The 16,962-nt window shown below is 54.7% G+C and overlaps 1 protein-coding gene across 6 annotated transcripts in view; it reads left to right on the top strand.

Moving 5' to 3' along the window:
• The first annotated feature begins 351 nt into the window (after positions 1 to 351).
• Positions 352 to 16,962, top strand: part of GRAMD1A (GRAM domain containing 1A) — a 32,293-nt gene continuing 15,682 nt past the window's right edge. Inside the window, exons 1-7 of one of the 6 annotated variants that reach the window (XM_058424805.1) lie at positions 352 to 616; positions 2,065 to 2,362; positions 15,168 to 15,378; positions 15,473 to 15,493; positions 15,938 to 16,022; positions 16,143 to 16,246; positions 16,335 to 16,430. In XM_058424805.1, coding sequence (XP_058280788.1) covers positions 2,094 to 2,362; positions 15,168 to 15,378; positions 15,473 to 15,493; positions 15,938 to 16,022; positions 16,143 to 16,246; positions 16,335 to 16,430 — 786 coding nt within the window. In that variant the 5' untranslated portion in view covers positions 352 to 616; positions 2,065 to 2,093. Of the gene's footprint in view, positions 617 to 774; positions 910 to 2,064; positions 2,363 to 6,395; positions 6,567 to 11,223; positions 11,241 to 15,167; positions 15,379 to 15,472; positions 15,494 to 15,937; positions 16,023 to 16,142; positions 16,247 to 16,334; positions 16,431 to 16,962 lie in introns of those variants that run through there. The other 5 variants (XM_058424806.1, XM_032170451.2, XM_058424807.1 and 2 more) reach the window with 5 other exon arrangements.

Genomic DNA, 16,962 nt, shown 5'->3' on the forward strand with positions numbered 1-16,962 from the left:
TGAAGCCGAGAATTGCTTGAACCTGGGCAGTAGAAGTTGCAGTGAGCTGAGATCGTGCCATTGCACTCCAGCCGGGCAACAGAGTGAGACTCCATCCCCCTCCCGAAAAAAAAAAAAAAAAAAAAAAAAGAAAAGAAACTGGAAAAGTAAAAGTTCCCAGACCTCAGCCTTGGGGAACGCCAGCTTTTACGGACCAGGGAGAGGGGCAAGAGTTGTGCACCAAACGAGATGGAGCTGCATGAGGTGGGAGAAGAAGAAACTGTGACATCACAGTGGCCAAGGGAGCCTTCCAGGAGGAAGAAGCCTCTCCCAGGGTCAGGGCCTCTAAGAGCAGCTGGGGAAGATGAGGACTGGAATTTGGATTTGGTCACCTGGGGGTGTTTTCTGAACTTAGAGGAACATTCTTGGGGAGTTGGAGTTGGGGGACGCCCCTATGATGCTTGCAGCGGCTGAGGACTCCAGACTTGCAGAGTCTGTCCTGAGACAGGTCAGACCTCGGCGGTGGGACGGGAAAGGGGGCCTCTCTGTCTAGGGACTTGCGCTCCGATGTAGTTGGAGGTGCTACACTGCGGCTGGCCACAGACCAACACGAGCAATGGACCACAAGAGGCCTGGGGTAGGTAGCCTTTCCTTCCTGTGCAGCCAAGAACGGAAGGATGAGAGGGGTTCCTTCTGCCTCCTCCTTGGTATGAGCACCTCCACCTCCATTCCCACTCTGTCCTTTCTCCCAGGAGCAGCTGGCCGGAGAGTAACACGACTCCAGCCGGACATGGTCATGACTATTCCAGCCTGCAAGGTCATGACTCTCTGGCCCAGCTAGGACTCCTGGGGGAAAGGAAGTGCCTGGTCTACCGCCCTTCCTCTGCAAGTCTGAACCCTGTGTGGACAGAAGGAGGAGGACCCCATAAGGTAGGGGTATTGGGGTACTCAGGTGCCTGGGAAGATCCAGGCCTGGCCTGTAGGGGTCAAGGTCTTTTCCAAAACAGGGGAAACCCTTTCTGGTTCCCGAAGGTCCTCCCTTCCCTATTCCCTGAACAGGTAGGTGCCAAGAAGCCCCTGTCTTGAGGACAGAGACTGCGGTCTGGCCTCCCGAGACGCAGGCAGCCTCTAACATCACAGCCGCAGCGCAGAAACTGGCCTGGCTTCCTCCCAGGCCCAGAAGGCCCCAGCTGGCCACCTCCCTTTGTTTGTCTTGGGAGGGGCGACTGCTAAGCAAACAGGGAAGGGGAATCCCGATTCTGCCTCTCTGTCTGTCCGGCCAGCCATTACCCAGGCCTGGGCCTCTGGTACCCACTGAGGCCAGGCTCCTTCCTGGCCCTTTGTGTGGAAGGGACACAGGGCAGGAGTGGGTACAGAGAACACCCAGGGCTTTCCAAAAAAAAAAATAGCCCAGGCCACCCACAGATGAGATAGGAGCTATGTGGTTCTGTAAACCTCAGCTCCAGCTACAGGCAAATGATATTAACTGAGCACTTACTGTGTTGGGGCCCTGGCCTAGCGACTTGCATGTCAGAGCCCTCCAGATACTGCCTGGCCACCCTACGGGGTCCTATCAGGATCTCGAGTTTCCAAAAGAGGACACAGGCTTGGGGTCATAAGGGAATGAGGTTAGCAGGGGTGGTAATCCCACCCAGATCTCTCTGACTCCCAGATCATACTTTTTTTTTTTCTGAGACAGGGTCTCCCTCTGTTGCCCAGGCTGGAGTGCAATGGCACAATCATAGCTCACTGCAGCCTCAAATTCCGGGATTCTCATGTGATCCTACCACCTCAGCCTCCCGAGTAGCCAGAGCTATAGGGACGTGCCACCATGCCTAGCTAATTTTTAACTTTTTGTAGAGATAGGGTCTTGCTATGCTGCCCAGACTGGTCTCAAACTCCTGGCTTCAAGTGATCCTTCTGCCTCAGCCTCCCAGAGAGCTGGGATTACAGGCATGAGCCACCGTGCCTGGCCCCCAACTGTGCTCTTAATCATAGCTCATTTCTCTTAGTGGAGCCACGGGGGAAGGTGGTAAGGGGGCTTAAGCAGGAACTCTACCCCCACCTCTCTTTTCTCTTTCCCAGAGACCACGCCGCTGTTCCAGACCCTCGCCATGGATGAGATCCTGCCCCTGATGCCTTGGGAGACCCTGTTGGTACAGGGCAGTCCCCAGGGCTCGCCTGACCTCCCAGCTGGGCAGAGGAAGCAACAGCCACAGGGTGACAGGGCCCAGGGCCTGGCCTCTGAGTCCTGGAAGCTCCTGGAGGTGCCCATCATTCACATAACGCCATCCAGTGATGGGGAGTCCCCCGCCTGCACCCCGATCCCCCGACGCCGGGAGCAGCTGAGGATGCCAGACCCGCAGAGTCTGTCCCAGGACAGGTCAGACCTGGGCAGTGGGACAGGAAAGAGGGTCTCTCTGTCTAGGGAGGGTTCTCTCTGTCTAGGGTGGGTTCCTTGTGGCTGCAGATCACAGCGCAACCTTAGCCCCACAGAGGGCTGACTCAAAGCCACGAAACAGATGCACAAACAAAAGGTAAAAACTGAGGGTGTGCATTGGGACAACCAGCTATTAGTGAGCCCAGCTGAGCTCTGCCTAGTAAGAGTGGCGGGGAAGCTGGGCACGGTGGCTCATGCCTGTAATCCCAGCACTTTGGGAGGCCGAAGCTGGTGGATCACCTGAGGTCGACAGTTTAAGACCAGCCTGGCCAACATGCTAAAACCCCATCTCGACTAAAAATACAAAATTAGCCAGCAATGGTGGTGGGTGCCTACATATAATCCAAGCTATTCAGGAGGCTGGGGCAGGCGGTTCGCTTGAACCTGGTAGGAGGAGGTTGCAGTGAGCCGAGATTGCACCACTGCTCTAGCCTGGGTGACAGAGCAAGACTCTGTCTCAAAAAAAAAAAAAAAAAAAGAGTGGATGGGTGGAGAGGGACCCCACCCAGTGTTTTTCAAACTATAGGTCAAGAACCGTTTAAGGGCCACAAAACTAATATAGTGAATTGCAATCAGCCCTTGTTTTTTGTGTTTTGTTTTTTTTTTCTTTTTGAGACAGCATCTCTCTCTGTCACCCAAGCTGAAGTGCAGTGGCACGATCTTGGCTCACTGCAACTTCCATCATTCCCCCCTCCACCCAGTAGCTGGGACCACAGATGTGCACCACCACACCCATCTATTTTTTTGTATTTTTAGTAGAGACGAGGTCTGACCATGTTGCCCAGGCTGGTTTTGAACTCCTGAGCTCAGGTGATGCACCCTCCTCGGCCTCCCAAAGTGCTGGGTTTGTGAGATGCGGCGCCCGGCCGCGATCAGCACTTTTTTATCCAAATCAGAAAATAGAATTGCAAATAACACTATGCGTGAGGCTTAATGAGGGTATGTGTGGTTTCTTACAACTTCTGTGGCATTACACGTATTTCTAAGTACGTGCTGGAAGCCCATGTGAAAGATATTTCCTGCTGTAGATCACAGGCCAAAAAAAAGAAGAAGAAAAACAAAGAAGTAAAGAAAGTTTAAACAAAACTTCTGCAAAGAAACACTACCTGCAATACAAGGAGACAGGAAATGGGAGGTTCAGGGCCATAGGCGGAAGAGGAAAGAACTCTACTGACCTTGAATAGAAGAAGTAGCCACTGTGGTTTCTTCCAACAAGGGATACTCGATAAGAGTTAAAGTTTATGAAGCAGAGCTTTGTGCATGGATGTGGAGAAATCACAGAAACAATGATGATGGGGGACAGCAAGTTGCAAATGAAACAGAGGGAGCCTAATTGTGTATCTTTTAAAAAAGACACTGGATAATAGGCGATAGTGTTGGTGGATGCCTCCTGATGTAGAAAAAGGACAGAAAAGTGCACAGGGGCCAGGCGTGCTGGCTCACGCCTGTAATCCCAGCACTTTGGGAGGCCAAGGCAGGCAGATCACCTGAGGTCGGGAGTTCCAGACTAGCCTGACCAACACGGTGAAACCCCATCTCTACTAAAAATACAAAAATTAGCCAGGCATGGTGGTGCATGCCTGTAATCCCAGCTATTCAGGAAGCTGGGGCAAGAGAATCACTTGAACCCAGGAGGTGGAGGGTGCAGTGAGCCAAGATCGAGCCACTGCACCACTGCAGCCTGAGCGACAGAGCAAGACCTTGTCTCAAACAAAAAAACAAAACAAAACAAAAAAACACAGGAAGGAAACACCAACTGCACGGCAGGCAGAAGGCTCCTTGGGGGAAGGGAAAGGAGGGATGGGGAGCTGGGCCTTTGGTTGTAAGTGTAATCATTTATTTCTTTTAAAAAAAGGACCTGAAGCAAAATGGCAAAATGTCCACATCTGTTCTATATAGGTACAGGGCACATAGAGGACCATTATACTTTTTTCCTTTTTTTTTTTTGAGATGGAGTCTTGCTCTGTTGTCCAGGCTGGAGCACAGCGGTACGATCCTGGCTCACTGCAACTTCCACCTCCCGGGTTCAAGCAATTCTCCTGCCTCAGCCTCCTGGGTACCTGGGATTACAGGGGCAAGCCACTACACCTGGCTAATTTTTTTTGTATTTTTAGTAGAGACAGGGTTTCACTATGTTGGCCAGGCTGGTCTTGAACTCCTGATAGGTGATCCACCCTCCTTGGCCTCCCAAAGTGCTGGGGTTACAGGTGTGAGCCAACGCGCCCAACCTGAAATAAATATTATTTAATTAAAAAAGTAAAAGCATTACACTAGAAGAAACAGACCAAAGAGAAATCTAAAGAGATCAGTTGGACAGAGGAAGGTGGTGGGAGGAGGGCCTCTCTTACATTGGCCGGTGGGAGGCAGCAAATGTCAGATGGGGGATGGGGGGTTTTAGAGGTGGGGGGTAGCATGAGAGGTAGGGCATGGCAAGGTGGGGGTGCTGTCCGTGCAGAGGGAATAGCCAGTGCAAAGGTCTTGGGGTAGGAGGCAGGAAGATGCCTGGTGAGTTAGAAGAACAGCGCGGGAAGGCTGGATGGAGGGTGTGAGCCAGGGGGAGATGAGGAGCTGAAATCAGAGAGCTGACAGAGGCCTTGGGTGCCAAGGTGAGGACTTTGCTTTTACCTGGAGTGAGGTACAGCTGGGGCAGGGCTCTGAGCCAGGAGGGTAGTTAACTGACTCAGGTGGTTCCAGGCTCTCTCTGGCTGCAGGTGAGAACAGACAGTAGGGGCAGGGATGGGAGCAGGGAGATCAGGCAGGAAACTGCTGGGATATCCAGGCAGGAGAGGATGGAGGCTGGGCCAGGGCGTGGGCAGCGGAGGAAGAAGAGTTTAGAATCTGGAGCGATTTGATTTTATAGGTGGAGCTCACAGAGTTTGTGACAGATTGGATGTGGTGTGAAGGAAAAGAGAGGGTCAGAAAAGACTGAAGTTCTGGGCCTGCCATTCATCAAAATGGAGAAGTCAGGTGGGGTTCTTTTGCCGGAGGAGGGGAAGGGTTGATGGAGAGGGATGGGAAGGGAGTTTTTTCAAAAGAGGCCGGGACAGCGTACCCTGGAGAGCGCTGGGGAGCCACAGCCCTGGAGCTGTGAGGTGGGACTCGCATTTCTGTGTGGTTGGGCCAGGAGTCCAGGACACCACCTGACTCTGACCTCTTGCAGACGGGGGGGGGGGGGGGGGGGGGGGGGGGGGGGGGGGGGACGCAGGTTATGGCGTCAGAGGAGGATCGAATCCAACTCTGCTGCCTACCTACCGGGTGACCCCAACAAGTCACTTCCCATCTTAGAGGCCGGGCTTCTCCTTCCGTAAAAGGACTGATTTTGCCCGTTCCTGCGCTGTCCCCGGGAAAAGCCCTTACCACCGAGTTAGTGGGACTCCCGGCACCGGGGTGATGAGCGCAAGGTCTCAGCACAGATAAGAGCCAGGGAGGCTGGATTCTGACTTGGTACTTGGCCTGGCTGACCAAGACTGGGAAGTCCCTAGAAACGGAGGCACGGGACCTCTTGGGACCAGGAACCCGGGCTCAGAGACTGGGAGAGGGAAGGAGGAGGCGGCCAACCGGCCCCACCCCTTCCCGCCAGCTTCGGACCCCCTCCGCTATACACACACCTCGGTTTCCCAGCATCTCCAGTCCTCCCCCACCTTCGCCCCGGCTCTCAGGTTCCTCCCTGGGAGGTCCAGGAGCTTCTGGCCAGGGGCATAGTAGTTGCTAGGGACCCTTTTTTAGGTACTAGGGGAGGGGGCTCCCCAACCTGCGGGCAGGCAGCTGTCTCCACGATGTTTGGTTTTAATAAAGTCTCTTTGTTTCCTTCTCTGTCTCTCTGCCCCTCTGTTTTCCCTTCTCTGTCCAGTCCCTCTCTCCCCAGCTTCTCCCTCCTTCTAGGCCTCTGCGGCCCCTCCCGGCCTTCCCTCCCGGGCGGGGGGCGGCGCCGTGACGCGGCGGGGCGGGGGAAGGAAGGGGGTGTCGCTGACGCCGCGGCGGCCTCCGGCGGCTCCGGCCTTTTGTGCGGGCGGCTGGGTCTGGTGGGGGCGGCGGCCGCGGAAGGCCAGGCCGGTGCCCTGCGGGGACGCCCAGCGCAGCCCAGCCCCGCGCAGCCCAGCCCTGCCCTGCGCCCGGGGCGCGCCCGCCGCGCCGCATCCATGTTCGAGTAAGGACCAGGCGACTAGAGCTCAGGGACCGGGCGCGCGGGGGAGGCCACCGGAGGGAGGGGGCGCCGCGGGCTTGGGGAGGGGGCGGCGCGGCAGCTGCAGAGGTCGGGGGCCTCTGCACGTGGCCCTAGCCGGGGCGATCGGGGTGGGGGCGGGGCAGGGGGCCCCCGGGCGAGGGGTGCAGCTGGGGGGTGGGGCGCGGACGCAGGACAGGGCCCGAGGTCTGGGTCGCCACTGCCGGCCCGCGACGCACTGGGTTGCGGGATTTGGCTGGGGGCCCGCGGGCTCATCTGGCGGGGAGGGCCTTCAGGCCTGGCACCCCTCTGCCTGGTAAGCGAGGGATGAGCGCGAGGCCGAACTGGGGCTCCGGCCTGGGATGGAGAGAGGATCCGGACCAGCCCAGGCCCACAGGCCGCAGAGCCCTGGGCCTGCCCGGAGCAGCCAGCCCCTTCCTGGCTGGGCCCCCTCCCACCGTCCTTGGCTGTTGCGGGTCTCGGGGCTGCCGGGGGTGGGGGCTTCCTGCGTCTCCCCAGGACCGCGTGCTTGAGATCATGGGGGGCGGGGGGTCCTGTGTGCTCGGAAAGGACTTCTTACTCCCCTTCCGGTCCAGGTGGGCGCATGTGCTTCCAACTGTGAATTGTCTTGCAAGTTTGTGTACGTGCGTCTGGGGCTGCTAGCCTGCAGCAGCTTTGGGCCTCTGATAGGGTTCCTGCGTGTAACTTAACCATTAATTCCGACCGCGGCTGTGTGTGTTACTGTTACCTGCGTGTGTCTGGGGCTCCAAGTCTGTGGCTGTGAGCAGGTGGTTGTGTGCGTGTTGTGTCTCATTCCATCTGTAGCTCCCTGTGCAAATATAAATTACCCCTGTGTGTCTGAGTGTGACGTTGGAGTGTGTGTACGTGTGTCTGGAGTTACTGTGTGTAGCAGCTCTGATCCTTCTTGGGCTGTGTGTGTTTTACCATTAATTCCATCTGTAGCTCCAAGCGTCGCTGTAAGTCACCAGTGTGCATCCCATTGTGACTTAGTGGTGTGTGTACAAGAGTGCCTGGGGCTCTGGGTTCTACCATGACCCTCTGTGCCTGCATATGCCTGTAATTTAGCTCTGAAACGCTCTTTTCTTTTTTTTCTTTCTTTTTTTTGAAATAGAGTCTGGCTCTGTCGCCCAGGCTCGTGCAGTGGCACGATCTTGGCCCACTTCAACCTCCTCCTCCTGGGTTCAAGCAATTCTCTTGCCTCAGCCTCCCGAGTAGCTGGGATTACAGGCGTGCGCCACCACGCCTGGCTAAGTTTCGTATTTTTAGTAGAGATGGGGTTTCACCATGTTGGCCAGGCTGATCTCGAACTCCTGACCTCAGGTGATCCACCTGCCTCAGCCTCCCAAAATGCTGAGATTACAGGCTTAAGCAACCGCACCTGGCTTGAAACTCTCATTTAGCTCTGTGTGCCAATGTAAGTTACATTTGTGACATTGTTGTGTGTCTGGGGCTCTGCGAGTGTGGCTGTAACTTAATCTGATTCCATCTTTGTGTGAACATTCCCTTGTGTATTCCTTTGTGACAGTGTTGAGTGGTGCCTAGGCCTCTCTGTGTACAGCTGAGACCCTCTGTGGTTTTGTGTGTGTGTGTGAACAGTGTGAGACCCCTTGTGGCTCTCTGTGGGCTTGGAACCCTCCCTTCTAAGACCCTGGGAGTACCCAGGGCACTTTGGAGGCAATAATCATAACTGACATTGTCCACCTGTTACAGTTAGTATAGCCTGTGCCACGCATTATTCCACTACCTGGCCACTGTGTCCTCGAGATCCACGCCCCGCTAGGCTGCATTATTCCCAAGTCCTGCTTGACTGTGTGAGCGTCAGGGCTCTCCACCAGCGACAGCCACTGACACCTCCACCCCTTGCCACTTTATTTTTTCTTTTCCTTTCTCTCTCTTTTTTAGACGCAGTCTCGCTCTGTAGCCCAGGCTGGAGTGTAGTGGCACGATCTCGGCTCACTGCAACCTCCGCCTCCTGGGTTCAAGCGATTCTTCTGCCTCAGCCTCCCGAGTAGCTGGGATTACAGGTGCGTGCCACCACACCTGGCTAATTTTTGTATTTTTAGTAGAGATGGGGTTTCACCATGTTGGCCAGGCTGGTCTCGAACTCCTGACTTCAGGTGATCCACCCGCCTCGGCCTCCCAAAGTGCTGGGATTACAGGTGTCAGCCACTGTGCCCACCCAGCCCCTTGCCATTTTAGAAGTAGCCTTTGCTCAGTCTTCCCTGCCAGACAGTGAACCCAGTGCGGGCACAGGAACAACTCAGTGGGGATGTGTTGGCTGACCGTGGGACCTGATTTACCTGGGACTATGTATGTGTCACCCGGGGTCTTTTGGGACCAGTCTTTCACTGTATGGCTGTCTTTGGCTCTTTGCTGAGACTTCCTCGTGGCTATGTATGTGAATATAATTTATCCGGGACTTTCTGTGGGTCGCTGTATGTTTCTGTGACCCTCTGCAGCTCTTTGTCTGTGTGCACACATGCATGTGTCTGGATAACTTTTCTGGGAAATTGCCATGTGACTGTAGCAGACTAGCAATGCTGCAGGTGTGTGTGTGTGTGTGTGTGTGTGTGTGTGTGTAATTACTCTGTGGCTCTCTGTAGCATACTTGTGATGCTGTTGCTCTGTGCGTGTGTCTGTGCATATGACACAGAGAGAGAGGAGACTCCTTGCAATTGTAGGGAAATGCAGTTTACCCCTGACACCTACTGTGTGGCAATCATTGAGTTTCCCTTTTATGCACACCTGTGGATGCATCTGCCCTTTTCTGACCAGAGGCAGCTCTGGGTCCATTGGGGCCTAGGAAGTTGGAGGTCAGGTGTCTGCGGAAGCAAAACAACATCCCTTCCGAGTCTCCTTACCCCTATAACAGTCCCCCAGGCTCCTCCCTTCACTCTGCCTTCAGCTAGCCTGGTTGGGCAGCCACAGGGCCCGCCCTTGAGTACTTCCTCTTTGCCCAGCCCTGGAGCAAAAACTGGGGGCATGGTCCTTGCCCTGTCTGTGTGCCTTGAGCCTCTGTTCAGGATTCCTGCCCCCAGGCCCTGCGCCTAGATCTGTGGCTGCGGGAAAGTAGGGCAGGTCTGTGTTTCAGGCTAGACGGCTGAGAAAAGCAGGCAGGGGAGGATGTGGTCCCTGCTACTTAAGAGTCCCTCCCTGCTCACCAGTGCCGTCTGGGTGAAGCCAAACTCCTGACTAGGGTCACCAGGCCTGTGCACCTCCGCTACTCCCCAAGCCCCACTGGCCACCTCACTCACGCTCAGACCTGCCAGGCTCAGTCCTGTCCCTGAGCTTGATGTTCTCCACCTGGAACAGCCTTCTCCCAGCCTTTGCCACATCTGTTCTTTGTCCTCAGGTGAACAAGTGGGCTTTGTTCAGGAAGGCTTTTGCTGACTCTTACTAAAGAAATTGGTTGGGCACGGTAGCTCATGCCTGTAATCCCAGCACTTTGGGATGCCAAGGTGGGAGGATCACTTGAGGTCAGGAGTTTGATACCAGCCTGGGCAACATAGCAAGACCCCATCTCTACAAAAAAAAAAGTTAAAAATCAGCTAGGCATGGTGATATGAGACTGTAGTCCCAGCTACCAGGGAAGCTAAGGCTGGAGGATCACTTGAGCGCAAGAGTTCGGGCCTGGAGTGACCTGGGAGGCTGAGGCTTGAGAATTGCTTGAGCCCAGGAGTTCAGAGCTGCAGTTAACCATGATTTTGCCACTGTACCGCAGCCTAGGTGACAGAGTGTGACCGTGTCTCTAAAAAAAAATTTAAAAAGCATCTCTGCCCCCTAGTTTTCCCATCCCTTACCTCTGTGGTCCTCAAACTTGAATGTGCGTCAGAATCTCTGGCCCCAGCCCAGTTCTGTTTCAGAAGGTTGGGAGTGGGTCCTGGACTCTGCCTTTTGAACACTTTCCAAGTCCTGCTTGCTGCTCTCTGGGGCCCATACTGAGCAGCATTGTTTTATGGCGTTCACCAGGGTCTGAGGTTGCCATCCCTGCTCACTTGTTTTCTTACTGACGGTCTATGTTTCCCTGTTTCAGCGTCAGGTCCCTGCAGGCAGGGGCTTGTATGGGCTTTGCTCACTTCCTTGTGGCGGGTGCAGGGTATTTAGAGGTGAAAGGCTGGAGTTGAGGGTCAGTCATGGAGGCTCCTAACATCAGGCGTAGTGCTTGTGAGGTCCCTGTCAGGGTCAGCAGAGCGTCATGGACAGTGGTGCACTGGGCTGGCAGCTGGGCTCTACACTCCATTTTAGTCCACCAGTCCCTGCCAGAGGGAAAGCAGCGTAGTTAAACCAGGTGCCCTCCAGGTACTGGGCTTTGTGGATCTCACCTCACCTCCATCTCTGTGCAACCCTAGGAGGTGGGCACTAATTCCCATCATACCCAAGAGGAAACTGAGGCACAGGATGGTTCAGACACTGGCTCAGGGTCACACGGAAAGGACGCGGCTGCACTTGACTGGAAGCTCCTTGGACTGTGGGGCCCACACTCCAGGCTGCTGCCCTGGAGACCTGCGGGGTCCAAGAAGTCGTGCACCTGCTGGAACCCAAGTTCTATGAGGGGCGGGGGAGGAGGGCCGATCATCCAGGCCATCCCCAACAGTATGTGCCCACGGAACACCTCCTGTGCGCCAGGCCCTGCTCTAGGTGATGGGGACACTCACATCGTGGGTGGGGGTGGGGAGAGAAGGATAAGAACTAGGGGGAAATACTGAAGGTCCCCGGAGGCAGCAGGCAGACGTGCTTTGCAGAAAGAAAGCAGGAAGGGGGATCAGGAGGGTGGGGTAGGGGGTGTTAAATAGGGAGGTAGGGAAGGTGTCCACTGAGCAGAGACCTGAGGGAGGTGGGGGGGGGCCTGTGGATGTGGATGTCTGGGAGGAAGGGCATTTTGAGCAGAGGCGCCGACCAAGGCAGGAGCTGGGAGAGGGAGTGCAGGGCTGATGACGGCAGAGAGGGACCACCCAGGAGGGCCCTGATGGACTCAGGTGATCCCAGGCTCCCTCCCACTACAGGTGTGGGCAGGGACGGGAACAGGGAGACCAGAGAGGAGGCTGCTAGGATGGCCCAGGGGAAAAGCAGTAGCCTGGGCCGCTGGCTGTTTAATTATTTTATTCATGTATTTTATTCCACAAATTTATTTTACAAGTGTTACATGAATGCCTACCCTGTGTCCTGTCCTGCATTGTGCTGGGGACAGAGCAGTGACCCACAGACCCGTGAGGGACTTGGACTTGTCATCAGACAGTGACAGCCCAGAGTAGTCCAGGATGGGAGCTGCCCAGGGGACTGTGGGGTCACGCATGAGCCAAAGTCCTAAAGGACAAATAAGGATTTGCTAGGCAAAGAAGAACTACGACCTGGACAGACAGAATGGCATATGTTAAGGCTTGGAGTTAAGAGAGACAACTTTGAGTTGCCCCAGGTGGTGGAGGGAATCCCACCTGCACCCCAGAATACATCGAGGCCCCCAAATGGGAATCCTGCCTTGAAATAAACCAAGCCTGTGGCCAGGTGCAGTGGCTCACACCTGTAATCTCCTAGCACTTTGGGAGGCTGAGGCAGGTGGATTGCCTGAGCTCAGGAGTTCGAGACCAGCCTGGGCAACATGGTGGAACCCTGTCTCTACTAAAATACGAAAAATTAGCTGGGCATAGTGATGGGTGCATGTAATCCCAGCTACTCGGGAGGCTGAGGCAGAAGAATCACTTGAACCTGGGAGGCGCAGGTTGCATTGAGCTGAGATAGTGCCACTGCACTCCAGCCTGGGCGACAGCGCGACTCTTTGTCTCTAAAAACGAAGGAAAAAAGAAATAAACCAGGCCCATATCCTATGGCAAGTGGTTTGCCACTTCGAGCTAGTTTCCTCCTCTGTAAAGCAGGGATGGTTAATCGTATCAAAGGCACCGGCTTGAGAAATAATACAGTTAATCATACGGAGAGCTTGACATAGTTCCTGATAAGGAGTCAACAAAGAATGTCCTTTTAAAGTTCCCGACACCATCCCCACAGTCCTTATTACAGTTCGTGTTCGCACAGTCAAGTTGGGAGTGTCCTGTTTGTTCAGTGTCTGCCTCCCCACCAGAAGGCTCATTCCCCAAGGGCAGGGGCCGTGTCCTGCGGGCTCTACTGATGCCAGCTCCAGCCAGCGTGCAGATTATTCCTTTAGCCTCTGGTGGTTATTGAGCATTCGCTATGTTACTAGAGTTTTGGGCTCTAGGGACCCCGTGGTAACCAAGATCTGAAGGTCACAGTCTGGGTAGACAGTAAACAAACAGTAAACAAGCAGGACACTCCAGATAGCCCAGGGTGTGGCAACAGAGGTGCCTGCCTTAGGCTGGATGACGGGGAAGGAGAGCATTTGAGCTGAAGGGGACAGAGCTGGTGATGCCGGGGCCATGGAAGGACATTGAGGCGGAGGGACTACAAGTGTGGAGGCCTTGGCATGGGAATGAGGTTGGAGAGCTTAGGGACAAAAGCAGGCTGGGATGGCCAGGGTGGAGGAAGGACAGGGAGAGGGAGGACGTGAGGTCAGCGAGGTTCCAGGGCCAAATCACCACACCAAGGTGAGGTCTTTGCTTTTACCTGGAGTGAGGTGCATCCAGGGCAGGGCTCAGACCTGACTCAGACGGTCACTGGCCCCCTCTGGTTGTAGGACACCAGGGAAGAGGCTGCCGGGGTGTCCAGGCTAGAGGTGATGGAGGCTGGAGCAGGGAGAAATGGGTATAATAAAAATAATGCATGCCGGGTGCGGTGGCTCACGTCTGTAATCCCAGAATTTTGGGAGGCCGAGGCGGGCAGATAACCTGAGGTCAGGAGTTCAAGACCAGCCTGGCCAACATGGTGAAATCCCGTCTCTACAAAAAATACAAAAATTAGCTGGGCATGATGGCGGGTGCCTGTAATCCCAGCTACAGGGGAAGCTGGGGCGGAAGAATCGCTTGAACCCGGGAGGTGGAGTTTGCAGTGAGTCGAGATCGTGCCATTGCACTCCAGCCTGGGCGACAGAGTGAGACGCCATCTCAAAAAAATAAAAATAATTGAAATAGAGCTGGGTGCAGTGGCTCACACCTGTAATACCAGCACTTTGGTAGTGTCCGAGGTGGGAGGATCACTTGAGGTCAGGAGTTTGAGAACAGCCTGGGCAACATAGCTAGACCCCATCTGTACAAAAGTTTTTTAAAAATAAAAAAGCTGTTGCAGTGGCGTGTACCTGTAGTCCCAGCTACCTTGGAGGCTGAGGCAGGAGGATCACTTGAGCCCGGGAGCTCGAGGCTGCAGTGAGCCATGATTGTGTCACTGCATTCCAGCCTGGGTGACAGAGCGAGCCCCTATCTATAAAAATAAAAATAAAAATAAATAATGGAAATAGATTTTGAAATGAGAGATGAAGAAAATAAAGAAATTAAGAAAGATGCTTAGGGTTTTAGCTCCAACAACTGAGTGGAAAGTCACTGTTCAATAAATATTTGTTGTATGAATTAGTAAGTTAATTTAAAAAATAGCAGGTATAGGCCAGGCATGGTGACTCACGCCTGTAATCCCAGCATTTTGGGAGGCTGAGGTGGGCAGATCACTTGAGGTCAGGAGTTCGAGACCAGCCTGGCCAACATAGTGAACCCCCATCTCTACTAAAAATACAAAAATTAGCCAGGTATGGTAGTGTGATCCTGTAATCCCAGCTACTCAGGAGGTTGAGGCAGGAGTATCTCTTGAACCCAGGAGGCGAAGGTTACATTGAGCTGAGATCACACCACTGCACTCTAGCCTGGGTGACGAGCGAGAGACTCTGTCTCAAAATAAAATAAAATAAAACATAGCAGGTGTCGTCGAGAGCTTGCTATGTGCCATGCTCTGTTAGAATTACTTTACATGGGCTGGGCATGGTGGCTCATGCCTGTAATCCCAGCATTTTGGGAGGCTGAGGCCGGAGGATTGCTTGAGGCCAGGATTTTGAGACCAGCTTGGGCAACTTAGGAAGACCCCGTCTCAAAAAAAACTAAAGTAGGCTGGGCACGGTGGCTCCCACCTATAATCCCAGCATTTGGGAGGCCAAGGTGGGCAGATCATGAGGTCAAGAGTTCGAGACCAGCCCGGCCAACATGGTGAAACCCCATCTACTAAAAATATAAAAGTTAGCCATTCATGGTGGCAGGAACCTGTAGTGCCAGCTACTCGGGAGGCTGGGAGAATCAGTTGAACCCAGGAGGCAGAGGTTGCAGTGAGCCGAGATCATGCCACTGACTCCAGCCTGGGCAACACAGCAAGACTCTGTCGCAAAAAATAAATAAAATAAAGTAAGATAAAGGAAGTGCTTTACATGTCCTGACTTGTTTAAGCCCCAAAACAACCAGATGAGGACATGTATTTATCATCCCCGGGTTACTGATGAAGTAACTGTAGCACAGAGACATTAAGGAGCATGTTCTGAGTCTCACTGCTGGGAAGAGGAACAGGATGGCTGGGTGGATGGGTGTGTATTCGGGGATCAATGGGTGGGCCTCTGAAAATAGGCCTGTCCCCGAACCCTAGCCTGTTTTTTCCAGTTAACACTTCCCTTCCTCTTCCTGCCCCCAGCACCACACCCCACTCTGGCCGGAGCACGCCAAGCAGCTCCCCATCGCTCCGGAAACGGCTGCAGCTCCTGCCCCCAAGCCGGCCCCCACCCGAGCCAGAACCAGGCACCATGGTGGAGAAGGGGTCAGATAGCTCCTCAGAGAAGGGTGGGGTGCCTGGGACCCCCAGCACCCAGAGCCTAGGCAGCCGGAACTTTATCCGCAACAGCAAGGTTGGTGCAAGCCCAGGTGGGGTGGGGAGAGGGCTGGGGGGGAGCTGGCCGGTGATCTAGGGGCTCATCCTGACTCCTCTCCTTTTCTTTACAGAAGATGCAGAGCTGGTACAGTGTAAGTGTCTGGGCAAGGGGCTTGCTAGAGGGCTGGGAGGACAGGGTGCTGGGCCAGGAGCCCCAGGCTGCAACAGTCAAGGAGTGCATGCTGAGATGGAGTGGGTGCAGACCTAGGGTCACCTTGTATGCTATTATTTATGTGCTGTGTGACCTTGGGTGAGTTACTTAACCTCTCTGGGCCGCTCTCTGTCCTTGAGAAACAGCCCCACCTTACAAGGCTGAAGGGAACATTGAATGAGTCAGTGATGCTGGTGGGTGCTTGGTACAGGGCCTGGCTTACATAAGAAATCTGTAAATGGCAGCTGTCATTGTGGCTACTGGTTTGTTGTGTGCATTGGAATCTGTCAGGGACTTAAGAGACTGAGGGGGTTCCAGGAGCTTTATAGGGCAGAATTGGGAGTGTGAACCCCCATCCAAATTCTCACCTCCCAAACTTCCTCAGATGCTGAGCCCCACTTACAAGCAGCGTAATGAGGACTTCCGGAAACTGTTCAGCAAACTCCCCGAAGCAGAACGCCTCATTGTGGGTGAGTCCCAGACCACCAGTCCCAGCTCCTAGCCCAGCCCTGTGACTCCCCGCCAGCCCGCGGGCGCCGGCTGAGCCTCGTGACTTGGGTGTCCTCCTATCTCTCCCTGGCCACTCTCAGATTACTCCTGCGCCCTGCAGCGTGAGATCCTGCTCCAGGGCCGCCTCTACCTCTCCGAGAACTGGATCTGCTTCTACAGCAACATCTTCCGCTGGGAGACCACGGTGAGCCCACAGCGGGGCAGGGTGCAGGGGCGGGGGCCCCCATGGCCAGGCCCCACCCCGCTCCTATTGACCCTCCTGCTGTCCTCAGATCTCCATCCAGCTGAAGGAAGTGACATGTCTGAAGAAGGAAAAGACGGCCAAGCTGATCCCCAACGCCATCCAGATCTGCACGGAGAGCGAGAAGGTGACGGAGGACCTGGTGACGGGACCAGGAGGTCCTCCCTCTCAGCAGGCTGCCTCCCGCAACCACGCAAAGCCCCGTTTGTTCTGCACCCTGAGTTCTCTCCGAGCTGTCCCCTTCTTTCTGTTCTCCCGGCCCAGGCGCCAATCACCCCTGACCTGATCCCCGCACCAGCCTCTCCTCTCTTTCCCTGCAACCTGTCACCTCACACAGCTGCTCAGCAACAGCAGAAATAGTAAAACTCTCCCATGTATGTGGCACTTCAGCCGCCCCTCCCTTCGTAAGTCTCCCCGATGCTGTGTCCTGTTCCTGTCATTGTGGCCGCATGTCCGTTGGTTGCAAGATGGCTTTCTCACCAACGGTCCAACAAGAAGGGGGACAGGTGTGGGGGACACTTCCCAGCAGACTTCTCTTTGTGTTTTGTTGGTTAAAAGTGGATCTGGCCAGGTACAGTGGCTCATGCCTGTAACCCTAGCATTTTGGGGAGGCTGAGGCAGGAAGATTGCTTGAGCCCAAGAGGTCGAGGCTAGCCTGG

The sequence above is a fragment of the Hylobates moloch genome, unplaced genomic scaffold, assembly GCF_009828535.3.
Source record: "Hylobates moloch isolate HMO894 unplaced genomic scaffold, HMol_V3 SCAFFOLD_12, whole genome shotgun sequence".
Classification (NCBI taxonomy): Eukaryota; Metazoa; Chordata; class Mammalia; order Primates; family Hylobatidae; genus Hylobates; species Hylobates moloch.